This window comes from Rhinopithecus bieti, unplaced genomic scaffold (genome assembly GCF_001698545.2).
Source record: "Rhinopithecus bieti isolate Rb0 unplaced genomic scaffold, ASM169854v2 scaffold_10181, whole genome shotgun sequence".
Taxonomy (NCBI): Eukaryota; Metazoa; Chordata; class Mammalia; order Primates; family Cercopithecidae; genus Rhinopithecus; species Rhinopithecus bieti.
The window spans coordinates 1,168,423-1,186,185 of record NW_016806624.1 but is presented as its reverse complement, the minus strand read 5'-3'; the positions used below and the strand labels follow the sequence as shown (position 1 = coordinate 1,186,185).

At 39.4% G+C, this 17,763-nt stretch overlaps 1 protein-coding gene across 1 annotated transcript in view; it reads right to left on the bottom strand.

Moving 5' to 3' along the window:
- Positions 1-427: 427 nt before the first annotated feature.
- The window catches only part of ADAMTS6 (ADAM metallopeptidase with thrombospondin type 1 motif 6), a 344,308-nt gene continuing 326,972 nt past the window's right edge, over positions 428-17,763 (bottom strand). The window contains exons 24-25 of the mRNA XM_017877113.1: positions 16,361-16,517; positions 428-3,626 (exon numbers count right to left, since the gene is read on the bottom strand). Of these exons, the coding sequence (XP_017732602.1) occupies positions 3,517-3,626; positions 16,361-16,517 (267 nt within the window). The 3' untranslated portion in view covers positions 428-3,516. The remainder of the gene's footprint in view (positions 3,627-16,360; positions 16,518-17,763) is intronic.

Genomic DNA, 17,763 nt, shown 5'->3' with positions numbered 1-17,763 from the left:
GCTTGCAGTGAGCCAAGATCGCGCCACGGCACTCCAGCCTGGGCGACAGAGCGAGACTCTGTCTCAAAAAAAAAAAAAAAAAGAAAAGAAAAAAAGAAAAGGAGAGCAAAAGAGTTGGGCACTAGCAATTGAGGGGGTGTGGCAGCCACCAGTCTGGACTTCCTTTGGGGCCTCAGAGGAGTGGCTGATGGTGGCTGGGGATGTAGCCCCACCAGTAATACCTGACACTCTCGCATTTAGACAGGACTAAAACACATAGAAATAGATGCAATCTCTGAGGAGGGTAATAAGGATACAGCAAATCATCCCAATCCTAGATTCTACTTGGATAATTTGGATAATGTAAGTGTGGTATCCCAAGGGAATTCATTCTCAGTACTGCAAGTTTAACACAGGCTTTTCAGGGAACAGACAACTTCAATCTGTATCATTATTATAAGCTGAATTTTTATTTTACTAAATTATCTATGTCAAAAAAATTCTGTGCCTGGCGTGGAATTTCACTCCATCAAGTGTTACAATGATTTTTTCATTTTCATTACAAGCAGGAGAATGAATGTAGGACAAGTGTTAGGAAACATGGCAATAAATTAGAATATAATTTACAAAAGCAAAAAAATTAACAGTGTACCACATTATTACTGAGTATAAAATAATAAGCAACAACTAATCACAATACTACAAAGGTAATTTCGTTCTGTGTTACTGAGGATACCTATGTGACATTCATTCAAATAAAAAAGTTCCTAATGAAATGGACTGTTTGGAAATCATATGAATCTCATGGGGTTAATCATTAGGGTACATTTACCTTTCCTTTTTTAGTAGGCCTTTATCCCAGTGGCAGATACTGCTCCCAGGTGTAGGGTACCAGTTAAGTAGTCTACGTAGCTCACTACTTTTGGAAGGTCTGCCATGGTGGCCCAGCCTCCACTGACAATCCTATTGTTACTGTTTAGGAATAGGACATCATGTAGCCATGGGGGTGGCTACAGAGTAGCAGCAGTATTGTGATGTGCTATGAAATAGAATTGTTTTAACCTACTCAGGTTTAAATTCAAGGCCTACCTGAAACTGTTTCATCCTGTTACATTCTGTGGTGGCTCCCTCTAGAAAGGCACTCTGATTCTGCCCCCCAGGTGTGCCTGCATTTTGTTCTCAGAACTGGAGCACATCCCGGAAGTGACACTGGCTGCCCTCCTCTTCCAGCATCAGCCAAGGTGCTGTGAAGTGCCTGGGGGATGGCCCTCACAATGGTAGTTTCCAGGTGAGGTAAAAAATAGCTTTTATTCGGTAATAAGAAATCTTTTGGAAATAAAAACCTGAGCTGATATTTATGTTGGAGAAAATCAGATCTGGACTGCAAACCTATGCCTAAAATGCCACAGAAACCACCCACCTTTTATTTCTTTGTTTTATTTCACCAGGGCACATTAGCACCAAGTTAACTGGTCTTTGAAAAGGCCCAAGGGAATTCAGTGCTCGGGTCATGCTGCCCGTGGGCTGCTTGCCCTTCACTGAATGGCTAAGACGGCACTTGGGCAGGTCTTCTAAGGGCATCTTAGACCCGGGCCCTGGTGATTCCTCTTGTATCATCAATAGCTCTCTCTGGAAGGCTCAGGGTTGAGAACTGTGGTGTTGAGAGAGAAAGCAGGTAACAAGATACAGGTGGTCATGACTGAGAGTGCAGAAAATATTCCATGCTGATTGTCCACAGCAAATCTGGGAGTTTAGATTGGCTTTTGGTGTCTGAGGGTCTGTCTTTCTTTTGGAAAAAACCTAGTCATCTGCATTAGATCATGATATATGTGACACACTGACATGTAATTTAAGAGCACCATGATGCAGTCAAGTCAAACATGCTCTTTAACTGAAAGTGTTAACCTTACAAAATAGCCATTTAGTTTTGAGTTTTAGGTGTTGATGCATGCATAGTGTACACCTGTGTACAATGGGGAGGCATTTTGGACACAAAGCACATTCATCAAGAACCTGCTGCAAGCTACACATGTTCAAGTAAAAAATATTAATATAAACAAGTACCCTTTTTCATTCTAAGTCTTGCTCTCGAGTCTTTTGATGAGCAGGATGTGAAACTTGAAGATAGGGAAAATACGAGCTAGTCATTTTAATTTAGGTGGATGTGATTCTAGAATTTGATTTGCCCAAGAAACTGGGTTTCACATTTAATTGCCATTCAGAGAATCCATAAAAAATACAAAATACTTGGTTGAGTGACTATTAATATTATGCTTTATGATGTCTAGTCTTCATGAAATTTTCATCTTTGGTTATTATCCCTTGCCTACTTTAAAACTCACAGAAATAGCACATTATGTGCAAGCACACTCATCTATCCACACACTTAAAAGCGCCCGCACACACACACACATTTGCTGTCATATAAATAAATGCCCTTCTACCATATCAAAGAAGGGACATCTGGAACCCATCGTAATTGTCAGCAAATTGCAAAAGGGTCTGCCTGGTTGTTACTGAGCCAGTCTATCTTTTGCATGGTATCATCTCAGTAAGCTCAACATGCGTGCAGCAATCCAAAGGGCAGAAGCCGTGCTGTGGCTGGAGAGGATGTAAACACAAGTGAGCTGGGGGGACTCAAATAAGAACTAAGGCATCCTGTGTGGTGGCAGTAAAGGGCCTGGTCCTTTAGTCTCTACCATACCCCAGGTCTGGTTTCTGCATGAAATTGAAATGTTTTTCTCTTAAAGTTTTAATGGAAATCTCAGCTTTACTTGCACAATGGCAAGTTGGCCACAGTCTTTCAGCACTGAGTTTATAGACTTGCACAGCTGCAGTAACTGATGCACTGCTTTAAACTATGCCCCTCATTATTGTTCAGTTTAATATAGTTTTATATATGGCTCACAGCAGTGTTCAGAACCGGGGGATTATTCCTAAGGAAATTAAGTGGAATGAAGAAAAATAATACAAACTTTCATTACTTTTGATTTATAATTGCTCCTTAAATTATAGTCCAAAGCCCGTTTTATAATTTAAATTGTGGTGCTGTTGTAGTGAGATAAAGTACAGTAAATATTTTTAAGCTATGACTTAAGAATTCTGAACCTTCTTCACTTCCATAGTTGACCAAGTCATAACAGCTACATTTTAAACAGTTTTAAATACAAATGGATTCAGTGTCATTGCTAAGTCCATAATAAAAATTATCTTAATGGTCCAAGGAGGTAAACAGGCTATTGGATTTACTCGAAAGAACACAAACGCTCCACAGTAAGCAAGTCTCCCTGTGTTGTTTGGATCTCTCCAATCTGGCATTCCCTCCTAATACTGTGTCCAGCACTTTGGATCAATAAATCCCACTTCACAGAAGTTAAAATAATATTGAAATCTTGTCAGCTGGGGCTGACCAGTGGTTACGTTTTCCACAGGGTAATGCATTTGCAAGGACATCAATCCTCTTCCTCTGGGTGGCTCTCTTTGATGGACGCATTTCCATGATGAACTGACAAGGCACTCTCTCTGGCTTTCTGTGGGTCAGTGTCCTTGGCAGGTCTTACAACACATCTGTCTGAAGTATGCTCGACTGCAGAACTTGAACTTCAGCACCAGTGGGCAATAAGCCACTTTATTCACATCTTTGCACTCTAACGAATGGGGGCAGAAAATGGAAAACAATTAGGGGCACATAAACAAGTACATAAACAAGCCGATGCGGCCTGCATGTTCAGCGAGGACCTCCTTTGGGTCAATCCACCTTGGCTTCGACCTCCATGAGGTTTTGTTTTGTTTTAAGCATACCCTGCCTGGTACAGTCTACTAGAAACATTCTTTTGATATATTTTAACACAATTTAAAAAAATGTTTGCAAGGCTTTCCTTCCAGATTTTTATAAGTATGGTGTATGCCCACTGTGTCTTGAAAGAATTACCATTTGCTGGGATAAGTGATCACTTTAGACAGCTTGGAAACATGAGTCATTTTTCTTACAGCGCTTTTATTGCTTCTTTCTCAAGGGTTATTTTATTCAACAGTGCAAGGTTATCCAAAATCAAACATGAGTTGCACTGTTTGATACCAAAGTACACATGTCTCCAGAGAATCTCTGCATCTGTGAGGCGTGGGGATGGGCCTGGGTGAATGAAAAGGATTGCTGAGAGTGGCCTAGATTCAGCAACTACACTAGACAAAGAAGAAAGCTTTGAGGGGTTGGCCTCAAATGGCAGCAGCCTGTGGGTTATGGAAACATGTAGAAATGTCTTTTTTTAATTTGGAAGTGAGACATGGTCTTCTTTTTTCCTATGTGTATTTTCTCCTCAGTGCTAGAACTGCCACAGTTGCAGTCTGCAGTTCTTGCAGCCAGAAGGTGAATAAATGATTCTTCCTCCATCTCCCCTTGCGGCTGGTTGCAGAAGGTGGGATGAGGGTCCAGTGTAGAGAAAGGGACATGGGCCTTTGATTCTCAGAACTCCCCCTGGCCCCATACAACCCTACTGCTAGTAATAATATTCTTTTCCAGTATTCTTGTCACCTTTATTTGGAGATTTAGGATACTCTGTAAACCTAGCAATGAAATTTTCACATGCCTGCTAGAACCAAAGTTCCACCCTCATTTTTCCAGGTAGTTATACTGACGCATCCTGGGTAAACTGTTGAAGGTAATTAGGAATCAGGCTGGGCAGTGGGTAAAGTTCATGTTACAGAACAGTTTTTGTTGTTTGCTTGTTTTTTCCTGGCTTCAAAAACCCACTGACGTTCTAAGAGATCACATACATTGCAGTTTATCATATGGGCCGTATGATAAACATGGAAAATTAAATGCAAAGAAATGGAAGAGTTCCCAGTTCTTCTTATTGACGATTAAGATAACAATCTTATTGACCTCACTTTTTAAATGCTCCTTTGGTGAGTCTTAAAATTTGAAACTGGAACTCCCAAATCCTCTGAAAACATAACCTCTGCCACCATCTAACTCCCTTACTCAACATTTGACTTACAAAGAGATTAATAGCTAGAAATCTGAATTAAAACTTTTCACGCTAGGATCCTCAGTAAATTTAAGTTGTAGCTGGAAGAAGGTAGAAGGGACATCAATCACTTAACCTCTTTGTGCTTAAGTTTTCTCATCTGTAAAGTAGAAATGATTAGAGAACCCACACTCACATGTAACATGTAAGACTACACGTGTATCCTTATGAATGTCAACTAGAGCAGTGCCTGGAACACAGGAAGTATGGGATAAGTGTAGGATACTGAATTGCTATTATTATTACAATTATTAGTTATTAGTATCTTTATTGCCTGACAGAAAGGAAGCAAGGAGCTACACTCCAAATATCTCAATGAGGATGCAATATTTGAATTACTACTGAGAAAATACTGCCATAAAGACACGAGTCAGTTTGAAGACAAAACAAAGCAGAGTATTTCCTGGGGCACAACTTCATTAGATTTACTACTCCATTTTTGGAAGAGTAGCTGGACTAAGAAAACTCTGGGTTGAGCAAATTATAAGCAAATTCACCAATTTCCCTTTTAGATTTAGACTTTATAATCTGACTAAATTATAATACATAAGAAATGAAATAGAAAATTCATAATTGCTTCTCCCTTCACCCGCCTATCCACTCACCCATTAAGGCTATTACAAATATAAATAGTTGGCTGGGCGCAGTGGCTCACGTTTGTAATCCCAGCACTTTGGGAGGCTGAGGTGGGTGGATCACGTGAGGTCAGGAGTTCAAGACCAGCCTGGCCAACATGGTGAAACCCCATCTCTACTAAAATACAAAATTAGCCAGGTGTGGTGGCACGCGCCTGTAGTCCCAGCTACTCAGGAGGCTGAGGTATGAGAATCACTTGAATCTGGGAGGTTGCAGTGAGCTGAGATTGTGCCACTGCACTCCAGCCTGGGCCACAGAGTTAGACTCCGTCTCAAAAAACAAACAAACAAACAAAAAACCCAAATATGAACAGTCAGGGATTCTGTTCCTTAGATGAGTGCTAGAAATAAGACTCTTCTCTACATGCAGAGGCCCAGAACACAGCCTTTTGTTCAGAGGCAGCATCTAGCCTGTGGGCAGGCTGGAGGCCGGCTATCAGGATGTTCCTTTCTGAACTTCCCAATACCCTTGTTAAGTTAGTTCCCAACTAACTTGATTGAAAGCAGGAAGTCAGTAGGTCCTGGGAACAGGATCGAGCTTAGGGATGTAGGGATTAAGAGTGCCCCCTGAGTTGCCTTCAGCGGCAACACAACCCAGTAGTTAGGGGCAGGAGATATGGATTCAGGTGGGCCTGGGGGTGAATTCTGGCTCTGCCTCTTCTAGGAGTTGATTGTCCTCTGCCAAGTTACTTCACCTCTCTAAATCTCACTTCATCTCCAAAATAAAGACTATGATAAGGTCTGCTCATAGGACGTTGTGAGGTTTGCATGAGGTAATGCAGATAATGCATGTGCCATGGCACCTAGCTCAGAGTAAGCACTGTTAATTAGTTCTCATTATTAACAGCAAAACACCTGCCTCTGAGAACAACCATCATGTATTATTTCTCTGGGATCCCTGTCAAAATAAATGTAGTATCAGGAAGGGTTACACATTTACACATTTATGCAAAATAAAGCTATTAAACAGAAAGCAAGAAAATTATGATGAGGGCAGGAGTGGGGAAAGACCTGTGCGAGATCTGGAGACTTCCAGGAATCAGATATTAATATGGAGATTCCTAGGCTGTATGGAAGATCCAGTTCCTACTTCTTGGTTTTGCCTTCTAGGAACTGGCCTGACTGGAAGAATCAGTTCATTACATCTTTAGATTTGATGAAAATCTATTCACCAACCATGACTCATCTTTTATTCTCTGTCTTTTAACTCCACAAGAGCTTAATTTAGTAGTGACAGCATTAAAAAGTATAATTTATCAAGCATATTTGTGTAAGGTACAACATAAACATATATTATAAATATATATATTTTTTAATCCTTGTAAGTTCGGTCATGTGTTGCTCAATGATGGGGATATTCTCTGAGAAATGCATTGTTCGGTGATTTTGTCAATGTGCAATCATCATAGAGTGTACTTTCACAAACCTAGATGGTATCGCCTATTGTACACCTAGGCTACATGGTATAGCCTGTACAGCTACAAACTACAGCTACAGGCTACAAACCTGTACAACATGTTACTGTACTAAATATTGTAGGCAGTTGCAACACAAGTATTTGTGTATACTGGTAAGTATTTGTGTATCTAAATATATCTGAACATAGAAAAGATCCAGTAAAAATATGATATTATAATCTTGTGGGACCACCTTTGTATATGTAGTCTGTTGTTGACCAAAACATCATTATACAGTGACCGTATATAAAATGTCAGCTTTATATAGACAGCAAAACATAAGTTCAAAAAGATAATGAAACTCATGCTGGGTCACATGGCTAGTTGGTCTAAGAACAGGTTTATCTGACTCCAGAGCCACTCATATTTCAGCAATATTCTTAGCATCTAAATGCAAGAAGTTTCTACCTGTCTCTGATTCTGTATTCTTGGCTGACACCACTGATAAATCAACTTGGAGCATCTTGGTCAGGTTTTGTTTCTTTAAGAGTTTGCTGTGCCACCTTAGAGAAGGGGAAATATGTTTTTTAAAAGGAGATTTCCAGAATAACATCTGAATTATTTAGAATAGACTGAATTATCCATTTATACTTTTTGTCACTATATATTCCTCCTCAAATTTTGTAAGAGTACACAAGTGAAAAGGTGACTTTAGACACATCAAGAAGTTTTTTTTTTTTGAGATGGAGTCTCGCTCTGTCGCCCAAACTGGAGTGCAGTGGCAGGATCTCAGCTCACTGTAAACTCCGCCTTTCGGGTTCACGCCATTCTCCTGCCTCAGCCTCCCGAGTAGCTGGAACTATAGGCGCTTGCCACCTCGCCCAGCTAGTTTTTTGTATTTTTTAGTAGAGACGGGGTTTCACCGGGTTAGCCAGGATGGTCTCGATCTCCTGACCTTGTGATCCGCCCGTCTCGGCCTCCCAAAGTGCTGGGATTACAAGCTTGAGCCACCGCGCTCGGCCACATCAAGAAGTTTTAAAGCCCCATTATTACAGAAAGCTGAATGTAATCTTCAAAATATTAGAACCAGTTTTAAATTATATTGGGGCATTCAACCCATCTACCACTTTTAGCTTAGCTAGAGAGGACTGATTTGTTGTGCTCACTGAAATTATGCTGATGTCATTGAGAGGCCTGAATTATAAAACTTTTTTCATTAGTCTGCCTCATCCTTAAAGCCCAGTGAAATTATGAAAGCCTTTTCTCTTCTACCCTTGAGCAGTACAACTTACTTTTGTTAAACAAAACAAAACAAAACAAAACAAAACAAACAAAAAACCAAAACCAAAACAAAAACAAAAAACACCAAAAAAACCCAACAACAACAACAAAAATATTCTGGAAAAGTTGTACATAAATTAAATCACATATCCCATTGAAATTAAAACAATAATAAATGTTCTGTTTTAATTTCTGAATGATTTACAGTTGGTATTGCTTTCTAGTTGATACTTAAAATGTTTAAAAATTAAAAATTCCTCTGTACCCAATTAGTGCATAGTGTGCAAACAAATAATACCAAGACATCCATTAAAAAGAATTACTTAGTTTGAGTTTTTTTGGTATTATAATCACTCTGTAGTTAATTTGTTTTGAAGGTTTGAGCTTTACTGTCATATTTTCTTCATGCAAACACACTTATATATATCTATCTACTGCTTTCTAGGTAGTGGAATCTGAGCCAGTGGGTCAAGGATTTTCAGATGAAGGAGCCTTATTTTCTCTTCGACTATCATCATGTACCAGTTAAGTACTCTCCTAGGAGAAGAATGACAAGACACTCTTTCTACCCTTTTCTGTGAGGATACTGGAAAGGTAAGAGGTCCTCATCATGTGGTTTCTAGTTAACATTTTGTAAACCCAATTACTCTCCCCTCTTTTTACACCCCACACCACCCCTGAAAGAAAAGTTACACTTTACCCAGGACTAGAGACTTCTGGTGAGAATGGCTTTACGGAGAATTCCCAAATTCTTCTCAGGGAGACTTGAGAATAAATCAAGGCTGAAAGCCAGCCCCTAGGCCCTGCAATGTGAACTGGATCCATTATTAGAATCTGAAGTAATTTGCCAGGCATGTTGGAGTGGCTCTCATTGGTAATCTGGGTTTTGGTAGAGTTGAATGATAAAATTAGACACCCTGTTTCATAGGTAACACATGAACCTACTTATCATTGATGTGCCAGTGGGTTTTTCCCCCGGTGCTTTACATTAATCTTTCAAAACTCTGACCTAAAAGACATGCTTTCAAAATACACTGAACAGAGGTTTAAGAATTTAGAATGCAATTAGGTTCAAATTAATTGTTATTTTGAAGGCTTGATTTGGTCCAAGAAATACAAGACCAAGTCCTCAAAGCAGGGCTTTTGCATGTATTTCACTGAATGTTGCAAAGCTTGCCTACTTGTCTCACTGGAGTTGGGAGATATCCTTCATGACCAGGTTGGACCATCAGCATCTCTCTTTGGAGAATGCATGCCCTCTGTTCCTGTAAACTCCTTATGTGGTTCAGAAGAAGAACACAGTAAGTGAAGAATTATGACTTAAGCACCTAAAGGTCTATCTTTTGGATTTAAAAAGTACAAACAGCTGTACTTCTGACAAACTGCCCATGGAAATGCAGAACCTAGTGAGAAGTGAGATAGCAAAGGGTGCGCATGCGTGGCACAGAAGTTGGGGTGGGGAATGTTAACTCAGTGTACTTCTCCTAAAAGTGTACTTGAACCCTTGACATTTTACGTATTCAGGCTAGAAAAGGATGAAATGGCAACTTTTGCTTGGGAACCTAACATTATTCATTGTAATAGAACAGTCCACCAGCTTATTTTTATCCTTGAAGCAAGATGGTATCAGCTATCAAACTTTATACTGATTTCAATTTCCCACAGACTAGACCATTCCTTTCTCTCTTTGCTTTCTGTTTCTTTTTATTTAGTCTTATTCCCTAGATGCCACCCACATTCAACCTGGAGGTGGTATAATCTCAACCCAAATCCAGGGTTCCCTCCAGACCAGACAGCCAGGAATGTGAACCTGCATGCTAAGTGACTTATGAACTCTTTGAAGTGGTAAGGAAAAAAACTGGCCTTCCTCACCTCTTTGAAACCAAAGTCTTCAAATGACCTTTATCGTTCCTTTACTGATTTTCATACATCAGGTTCCACATTAAAACCCAAATGCGGTAGCTAGTTTGACCAAAATTCTTTGTTCGAGATTTCTGGAGCTGCCTGAGCTTTCCCAGAGCTATTTACATGAGGGAGTCTGAGAGCCACCAAAGCCACCATTAGACATCCTGGGCTGGTAAACCATTGTACACTAACCACACCTTTCCTGGATTGGTTACCAGCCCATGGCACACCATGAATCATTACCTGGCAGCAATAAATACTCTGTGACAGAGTGCCTTGTGCTATTGAGAAGCTGCAAAGACTCACTATATAAACTACAAGGGCACTTGAAACTGCATGAAAGATGAATAAAATGGCATTTTGCATAGAATTTCAGGTGAGCTTGAGTAGGTTAGTCCCAACTGACATATGTACTTTTTAAAAAATTACTCATAGTAGTATTTGAAATGTACTGATACCCAAGGTGTCTATAATTCACTTTTAGCAGCAACATGGTGTTACCCTCATCAGTGGCAGTCTGTCAAGATCGTGCCTTTAATCCTTTAACCCTTTGCCAAAGGCTTTCAGAAGCAAAAAACTAAAGCAGATGTTGAACACAGCAAATTGTATCTCCCTTCTTCTTCCTCCCCTTTCCCTCTTGCTATTTTAATTTTTTGAAACCCTGCTTCTGATTCCCTTACTATCATTTGTTGCTTGACCTCCCTCCATTTCTTCAATCTCTCTCCATTTATTTTATTTTTTAATCTTATTCAAATTCCATTATCTTATTAAAGCTTCAGGGGACTAATGTGTTTAATTTCCCTACAGATGCCTGAATTCCTTCATGATTAATGATGGTACACAGTTACCTAAATCTGAAATGTAGGAGTCATCCTGAATGCCTCCATATCTCTCATCTCCTTGTCTAATTGTTCATCAGGCTCTTTTTATTCTCCTTTCATTTTATTATTTTTCCCCCAGTTCATCACTCTCCTTTTAATCCCTACAATATTTGCCTTAGTTCACGCCTCCATCCTCTCTTGCCTGGACTCTTAGAACAAATCTTTCTCATTCTACTCCCACACAAGGCTGCCCTCCCTCTGCTCCTTTACCCTTCTGTCATCCTGAGCATGTCAAGCCCGTTTTTTTTTTCACTTGTTCCCTATAACCCAAAGATAGAGTCCTAGCTTCCTTCCATTACATGTGGAGTTTCCAAAACCAAGTCCCTGCTTCTCTCTCTGTAGCCTCATGTGCACTGCCCGCTCATCTGCCAACCCACCATGGCGATAGTGAACTGCCTCCATGCCCCTGTGACTGCACATACTTGTCCTCTGTCAGGAATGCCCCGCATCTCAATGTCTTCTGGGTAAACTGTTTCCTATCTTCCATGTCCAGCTCAGCTTTCCTTCTCTGTGATGCTTCTGCTGATTACCTGCTCCTCTGTGCACTCATGGTCACTTCTTCCCACCCCTGGAACAGTACTGCTCATATTGTCAAAATTAGTTGTATGTTGCCAACCCTACTAAACCTTTGAGAACAGGGAACCTGTTGTATTGCATTCATAGTCTCGGTGCCTAGTACATGGTAAGTATGTTTGCTAAGTAAATAAATAAATGATTGGATGAATGTAGGATGTTATTTAAAAAATCATAATGGATGGGTGAATATATGTGCATATATGAAAAAGCATGTTCAGTAAATGATTGATAATACTATGGTTTGGTGCAAAAGTAATTGCAGTTTTTGCCATTAAAAGTAATATAATCTAGATGGTGGATGCTCATTGTAAAATTCTTTCCGCTTTGCTGTATGTTTGAAACTTCTAATTTTTTTCATAATGAAATACTGACAGGAGGGAGACCATTACCTAAACCTTGATAGTCAAAATAATTCTCAACATTCTATCTGTGGCCCATTTAATTCATAGAGATTCAACTGAAAGACTCTATTTTAGATCCCAATACATCTCCCCAAATCCTGCCCTGTCTTGGGGTACAGCTGAAGTGATTTTTCAGTAGCCTCGTACTATGAGTCATGGCAATTTGACTGTGCCGGAGGAAAGGGGATCCTCTTCTGCCTCTTCCACTCTCCTGCATTAACCAGAAACTGCTCCTTCTCCAACTTTCTTCTTAACTTTTCCTGGCTAAAAGGCATTTCTTTTCTCCATTTTTATTTGAGACAGAGTTTCGTTCTTGTTGCCCAGGCTGTAGTGCAATGGCGTGATCTCGGCTCACCACAACCTCCACCTCCTAGGTTCAAGCGATTCTCCTGCCTCAGCCTCCCAAGTAGCTGGGATTACAGGCATTACATACAGGCCCAGATAATTTTGTATTTTTAGTAGAGACAGGGTTTCTCCATGTTGGTCAGGCTGGTCTCAAACTCCTGATCTCAGGTGATCTGCCTGCCTCAGCCTCCCAAACTACTGGGATTACAGGAGTGAACCACCACGCCCAGCCCCTTTTCTTCCATGATTTGCCTCCTACAAACCATAACAGACCACTTTTGCATTATTTTCACACTAGAACCTCTTCTCTCTAATTTTTTTTTGAGACAGAGTCTCCATTCTGTCATCCAGGCTGGAGTGCAATGGTGTGATCATGGCTCACTGCAACCTTGACCTCCCAAACTCAAGTGATCTTCCTACCTAAGCCTCCCAAGTAGCTGGACTACAGATGTGTGCCACCATATCCAGTTAGTTTTTAAATTTTTTTTGCAGAGAAGGGGTCTCCCTACGTTGTCCAGGCTAGTATGAAACTCCTGGGCTCAAGCAATCCTCTCCCCTTGGCCTCCCAAAATGTTGAGATTGCAGGCATGAGCCACTGTGCCTGGCCTCCTTGTCTCTTTTGAAATCTATGTTATCTGTCCATTCCATATCTCTATGGATGAAAACTTATAATTCAGTTCATAATGTTTTACTCACTTTTCCCAAGGTACACGCTGGGTTTTTCCAACTATGTGTTATATAGATGGCTTACTGATTCCTTAGTCTGTGAAGCCAGCCTTGATGGAAAATGTTAAGTCATTGGTCCTTCATTTGAGCACTTGTGTAAACTGCTCCACATAACACATTCCACCTTCTTTTCTCAAATTTTTTTGAATTAAAAAAATTTTCATTTAAGTATTTGCCCTGAAAGACTATGAACTTATAAATATATTTGAATTTTCCCTAATAAATAGCAGAGGCTGGCCATAGAAAGCATTCAATAATTAGCTGCTGATTAAATGAACAAATAGTTTCAGATACTTAAATGCATTCTATATATGCTATTGGGAAATTAAAGAGAACACAAAACAAGTTATGACAGACATATCATTTGTACTTTAAATCTAATTTTGTAAAGAGAGTTATCTTCTTTCTTTTAAATGAGCTGACGTCTTTAGATAATAATGATTCTAACACGAATCATACTTAGCAGGATTAATAATTTCCTAAAATTTCCTCCTTTACTGAGAAGTCTAAATATAGTTTTACTGCTTACTTTAGAATAATATTAATAAAAAGCGATTAGCCAGATAGATGAAATAACCATGAGGTGTTTCTCCAAATAACCCAAGAAACCTCAAATTAACACCTATTCATTTAAGACAATTCCCTTAAGGCAGAAATTAGCACAGGTACAAATGATATTCTGCCTACTCTGAAAATAGTTTTGAAACTTATCATATATAAACTGCAAAGTTTATCTATAATGATTATGCATTATAGAGAAGATTTTGGAGAAATTATTAAAATTGTCTAAAATGAAGCTATGAGCATAACTCCAACAGATATATTGTTTTAGGCATGTCAAAAGGCAGTTCTTTTAGCAATGACTTAGGCTTAATCTATTGAATTAGGCTGACAGTCATGCCAGAAATGTTTTACTTCAAAATCAGAAACTCTTGCTTTTATGTCAAAAAACTCTACTTTAAAGACTAATTAAGAATAGCATGCAAATATAGTTGAAATTGACAGGTACTTGAACCCTACCAAATGTGGGTTCAGATCCTGACTCTACTACTTCCTAGTCTTTAAATTGGGCAAATCACTATCTTCCCCTGTGCCTCACTTTCCTCATTAGTAATACCAACTCTCAGAAGCTTGTTGTCAGGATTATGTAAGATACTATACACACACACACACGCACGCACACACACACACAGACTTGCAGAGAGATATCTATTTGTGTATGTGAGATATATAACACAGACTATATAAAGAGCCTAACATAATACCCAACATAGACTAATTTAATATGACAGTTATATCCTCTCTCCTACCTTAACCTTGTATCTTCCAATTCTGAAAGAAAAAGAGAACCCCGAATTCATGTGATCTTTTGCTAACTTACGATGGATAAAATAAATTATTGCTGGAGTCTTACAGAAGAGAGATTTTGTTCTGTTTTGGTTTGGGGAGGTTTTTCTGAGACAGAGTCTCAGTCTGTTGCCCTGGCTGGAGTGCAGTGGCATGATCAGGGCTCACTGCAGCCTCAACTTCCTGGGCTCAAGTGATCCTCCTGCCTCAGCCTCCCAAGAAACTATGACTACAGGCACCCACCACCATGCCTAGCTAACTTTTAAATTTTTTTTAGAGACAGGTTCTCACCATGTTGCCCAGCATGGTCTTGAACTCCTGGGCTCAAGTGATCCTCCCACCTCAACCCTCCCAAAGTGCTGAGATTATAGATGTGAGCCACCGCACCCAGCTAAGAGATTTTTTTTTGAAGATAATTTAAAAGATAATTTTTTTCCAAGAAAAATACTTTTGTTTGTTACAGATTTTGAGGCCTTCTCAAGAGAGGGAAAGCTAGATTTCCAGAATCTAAAGGGACAAAAAAGAAGTAGCAGTAAAGCCAGAGATTCTGCAAAATTTAAAGTTGTGATTTTGAATTAATGTAGCATAGGGTTATACATTTTGAAAGAGTAATTATGTGTATAATAAGTGCACTGTGTTGAGGCTTAAGTATACAAAACAGACCATTTGCAAAGATGCAAGGTGTCTGGATCTTGTCATACAAGATTACTTTCTTAAAACAAAATTCCCAAGAAAACACTTTTAAATTGTGAATATAATTTTTAAGAATCCTTTGAATTAGACAGAGTTGATCAAAATAAAGCGATCTCTCTTGAAGATGTTTATAAACATACAGTTTTCACTTGAAAAATATTAACAAATTATTTGACTATATATTCATGATAGGTTTTGAATTAGACAAGAGTTGATCAAAATAAAGCAATCTCTCTTGAAGATGTTTATAAACATGCAGTTTTCACTTGAAAAATATTAACAAATTATTTGACTATATATTCATGATAGGTTTTTTCAGGGCCTTATAATTTAAATTTGTGGCTTCAGATGTTGTTCATGTGCATATATTTGATCCTGCCTGTATTTTCATGTGAGAAGGCAGTCTAAACTTCTGGACTATGCCATGTTTGTCTTCACATTCCTAATAATTTCTGTCACAGTGACTCGCACATAGTAGCATTCGAGAAATTCCTAATGAATGCCTAAATGAATAAAGAAATTACTTTCATTTAAAAAACAGATTTTTAAAAGTCAGAATTGTGGTGAGGGGGGCATCTGCTGTTAATAAAGGGATTTCCCAATGTATAAAAAATAGAAAGAGAAATTCCAGAGCACAAAGACCTTTGTTCTCCTTTATAAACAGCTACATAATTATTTTTCTACTTTTCTACGATAAGAAAATTAGCATTTAAAATGCAAGTAGTTTCAAACATATGCTTTCATTATCTGTACAACAATAATGAATTTAAATCTTCAGCATGATACAGATCCACTGTCATATCCAAAAAGAAACCGAAGTTTGCACTTCAAGAGTAGTTCATTAGGAAACATCTCTAAAGTCTTAATATAAATCAAACATAGAATATGAGGCTGGATGTGATCTTAGAGATTATCTACTCCAATTTCTTATTTCATAGATAAACTTAGCTCCAGAGAGGTTAAGTGACTTAACAAGGTCATAAAGTTAGTTAAAAAGTCAGGAAAAACTTTGGTTTCCTGATTGCTGTCTGCATAAGCAGCTTTCACAAATGCTCTACTCAAACTACACTTCAGTAGTGGGTTTATTGTGCTCTTCAAACCCTGGGAACAGTACAGTAAAGGTGGGTCATTAGCGACCACAGGCCCCTCCTCCATGGAAAAACTCACCTTCAGTATTAGAAATGGGGGTACTGTCACATTTGCTTTCACACTGCTGCATTGATGGAGGCCGAACAGTTTCTGGACAGTCACTAGATGCCTGTCCAGTGTAGGAGAGACACTGCACAGTTCTCATCTGCTGTCCAAGGCCACACTGAGCAGAACACTAAATCCAAAGACACAAAGAAACAAAATATTGATCTCAACAATTTTCAGGGGGTAAAAAATATACTATGTCATTTCAAATACAACACAATATAAACTTTTTTTTGAGACACAGGGTCTTGCTATGTTGGCCAGGCTGGTCTTGAACTCCTGGCCTCAAGCAATCCTCCTGCCTTGGCCTCCCAAAGTGCTGGGAGTACAGGCATGATCCACCACACCCAGCCACAACACTAACTTTTAAAGCCCACATGTGGTTCATTTTTGAGAGGTGTATGATTAGGTCATTCTACTATCAAACTGGTTTGGAAAGTCAAACATCATGTTATTACCCTAGCAAATAGACTCAATATACTTCCCAGAAGATAATACATAGAGATTTCTTGCTATCACTGCAACAATTCCCAGCAAGGCTGGTGACCTCTAGCAGGGGTGTCATGAGAAAATCCTTGTGATGAAGTAGAATAATGAGAGACTGTAGGGCTAGGAAATCACTATTGCTCCCTATTTATTATAAGTGTGCAGGTAAATAACCTGGTGGCTTATTGGAGTGTCCTGTATGTGATCAAACTATTAGTTCAATGTAATAGCAGTGACAGCTGTGGAGCCTGGTGATGGGGTCATTAAAAAAAAAAAAAGAACTTAAATAAGTCCCTCAGGTTTTCTAAGCGATTGCAAGCCACAAAAACCTGAGAAGCAGTCTTTGTTCTCAAATGAGTGTGTCTCCCTCTCCTTTTGCATCTACTCTGGGATTCAGTCTCTTCAGGACTGAAGTTACTGTCTGAGAGGCTTAGTTTCATTTGGGACTGATCAGCTGCTGAGGCTGAAGAATGAAGCTGGGTTAGTCTATGGGCCTGCCATCGAGAATACCAGAAAGCCTATGAAATGTGGGATCAAAGGCATGAGGAAGTAACTGGTGCCAACACAGGGGATGGTGATGTTTACAGGGTCAAAAAATTGAAGCCCTGTTGGATTTGTTTGCAAAAACTCTGAAAGTACCCACAGGACTTGTAAGGATATTCATGAAGAGCCTTAAAAAAAAAAAAAAATGTTTTCGGACAGGCGCAGATGCTCACACCTGTAATCCCAGCACTTTGGGAGGCTGAGGCGGGCGGATCACGAGGTCAGGATATCGAGACCATCCTGGCTAACACGGTGAAAACCCGTGTCTACTAAAAATACAAAAAAATTAGCCAGGCGAGGTGGCGGGCGCCTGCAGTCCCAGCTTCTCCGGAGGCTGAGGCAGGAGA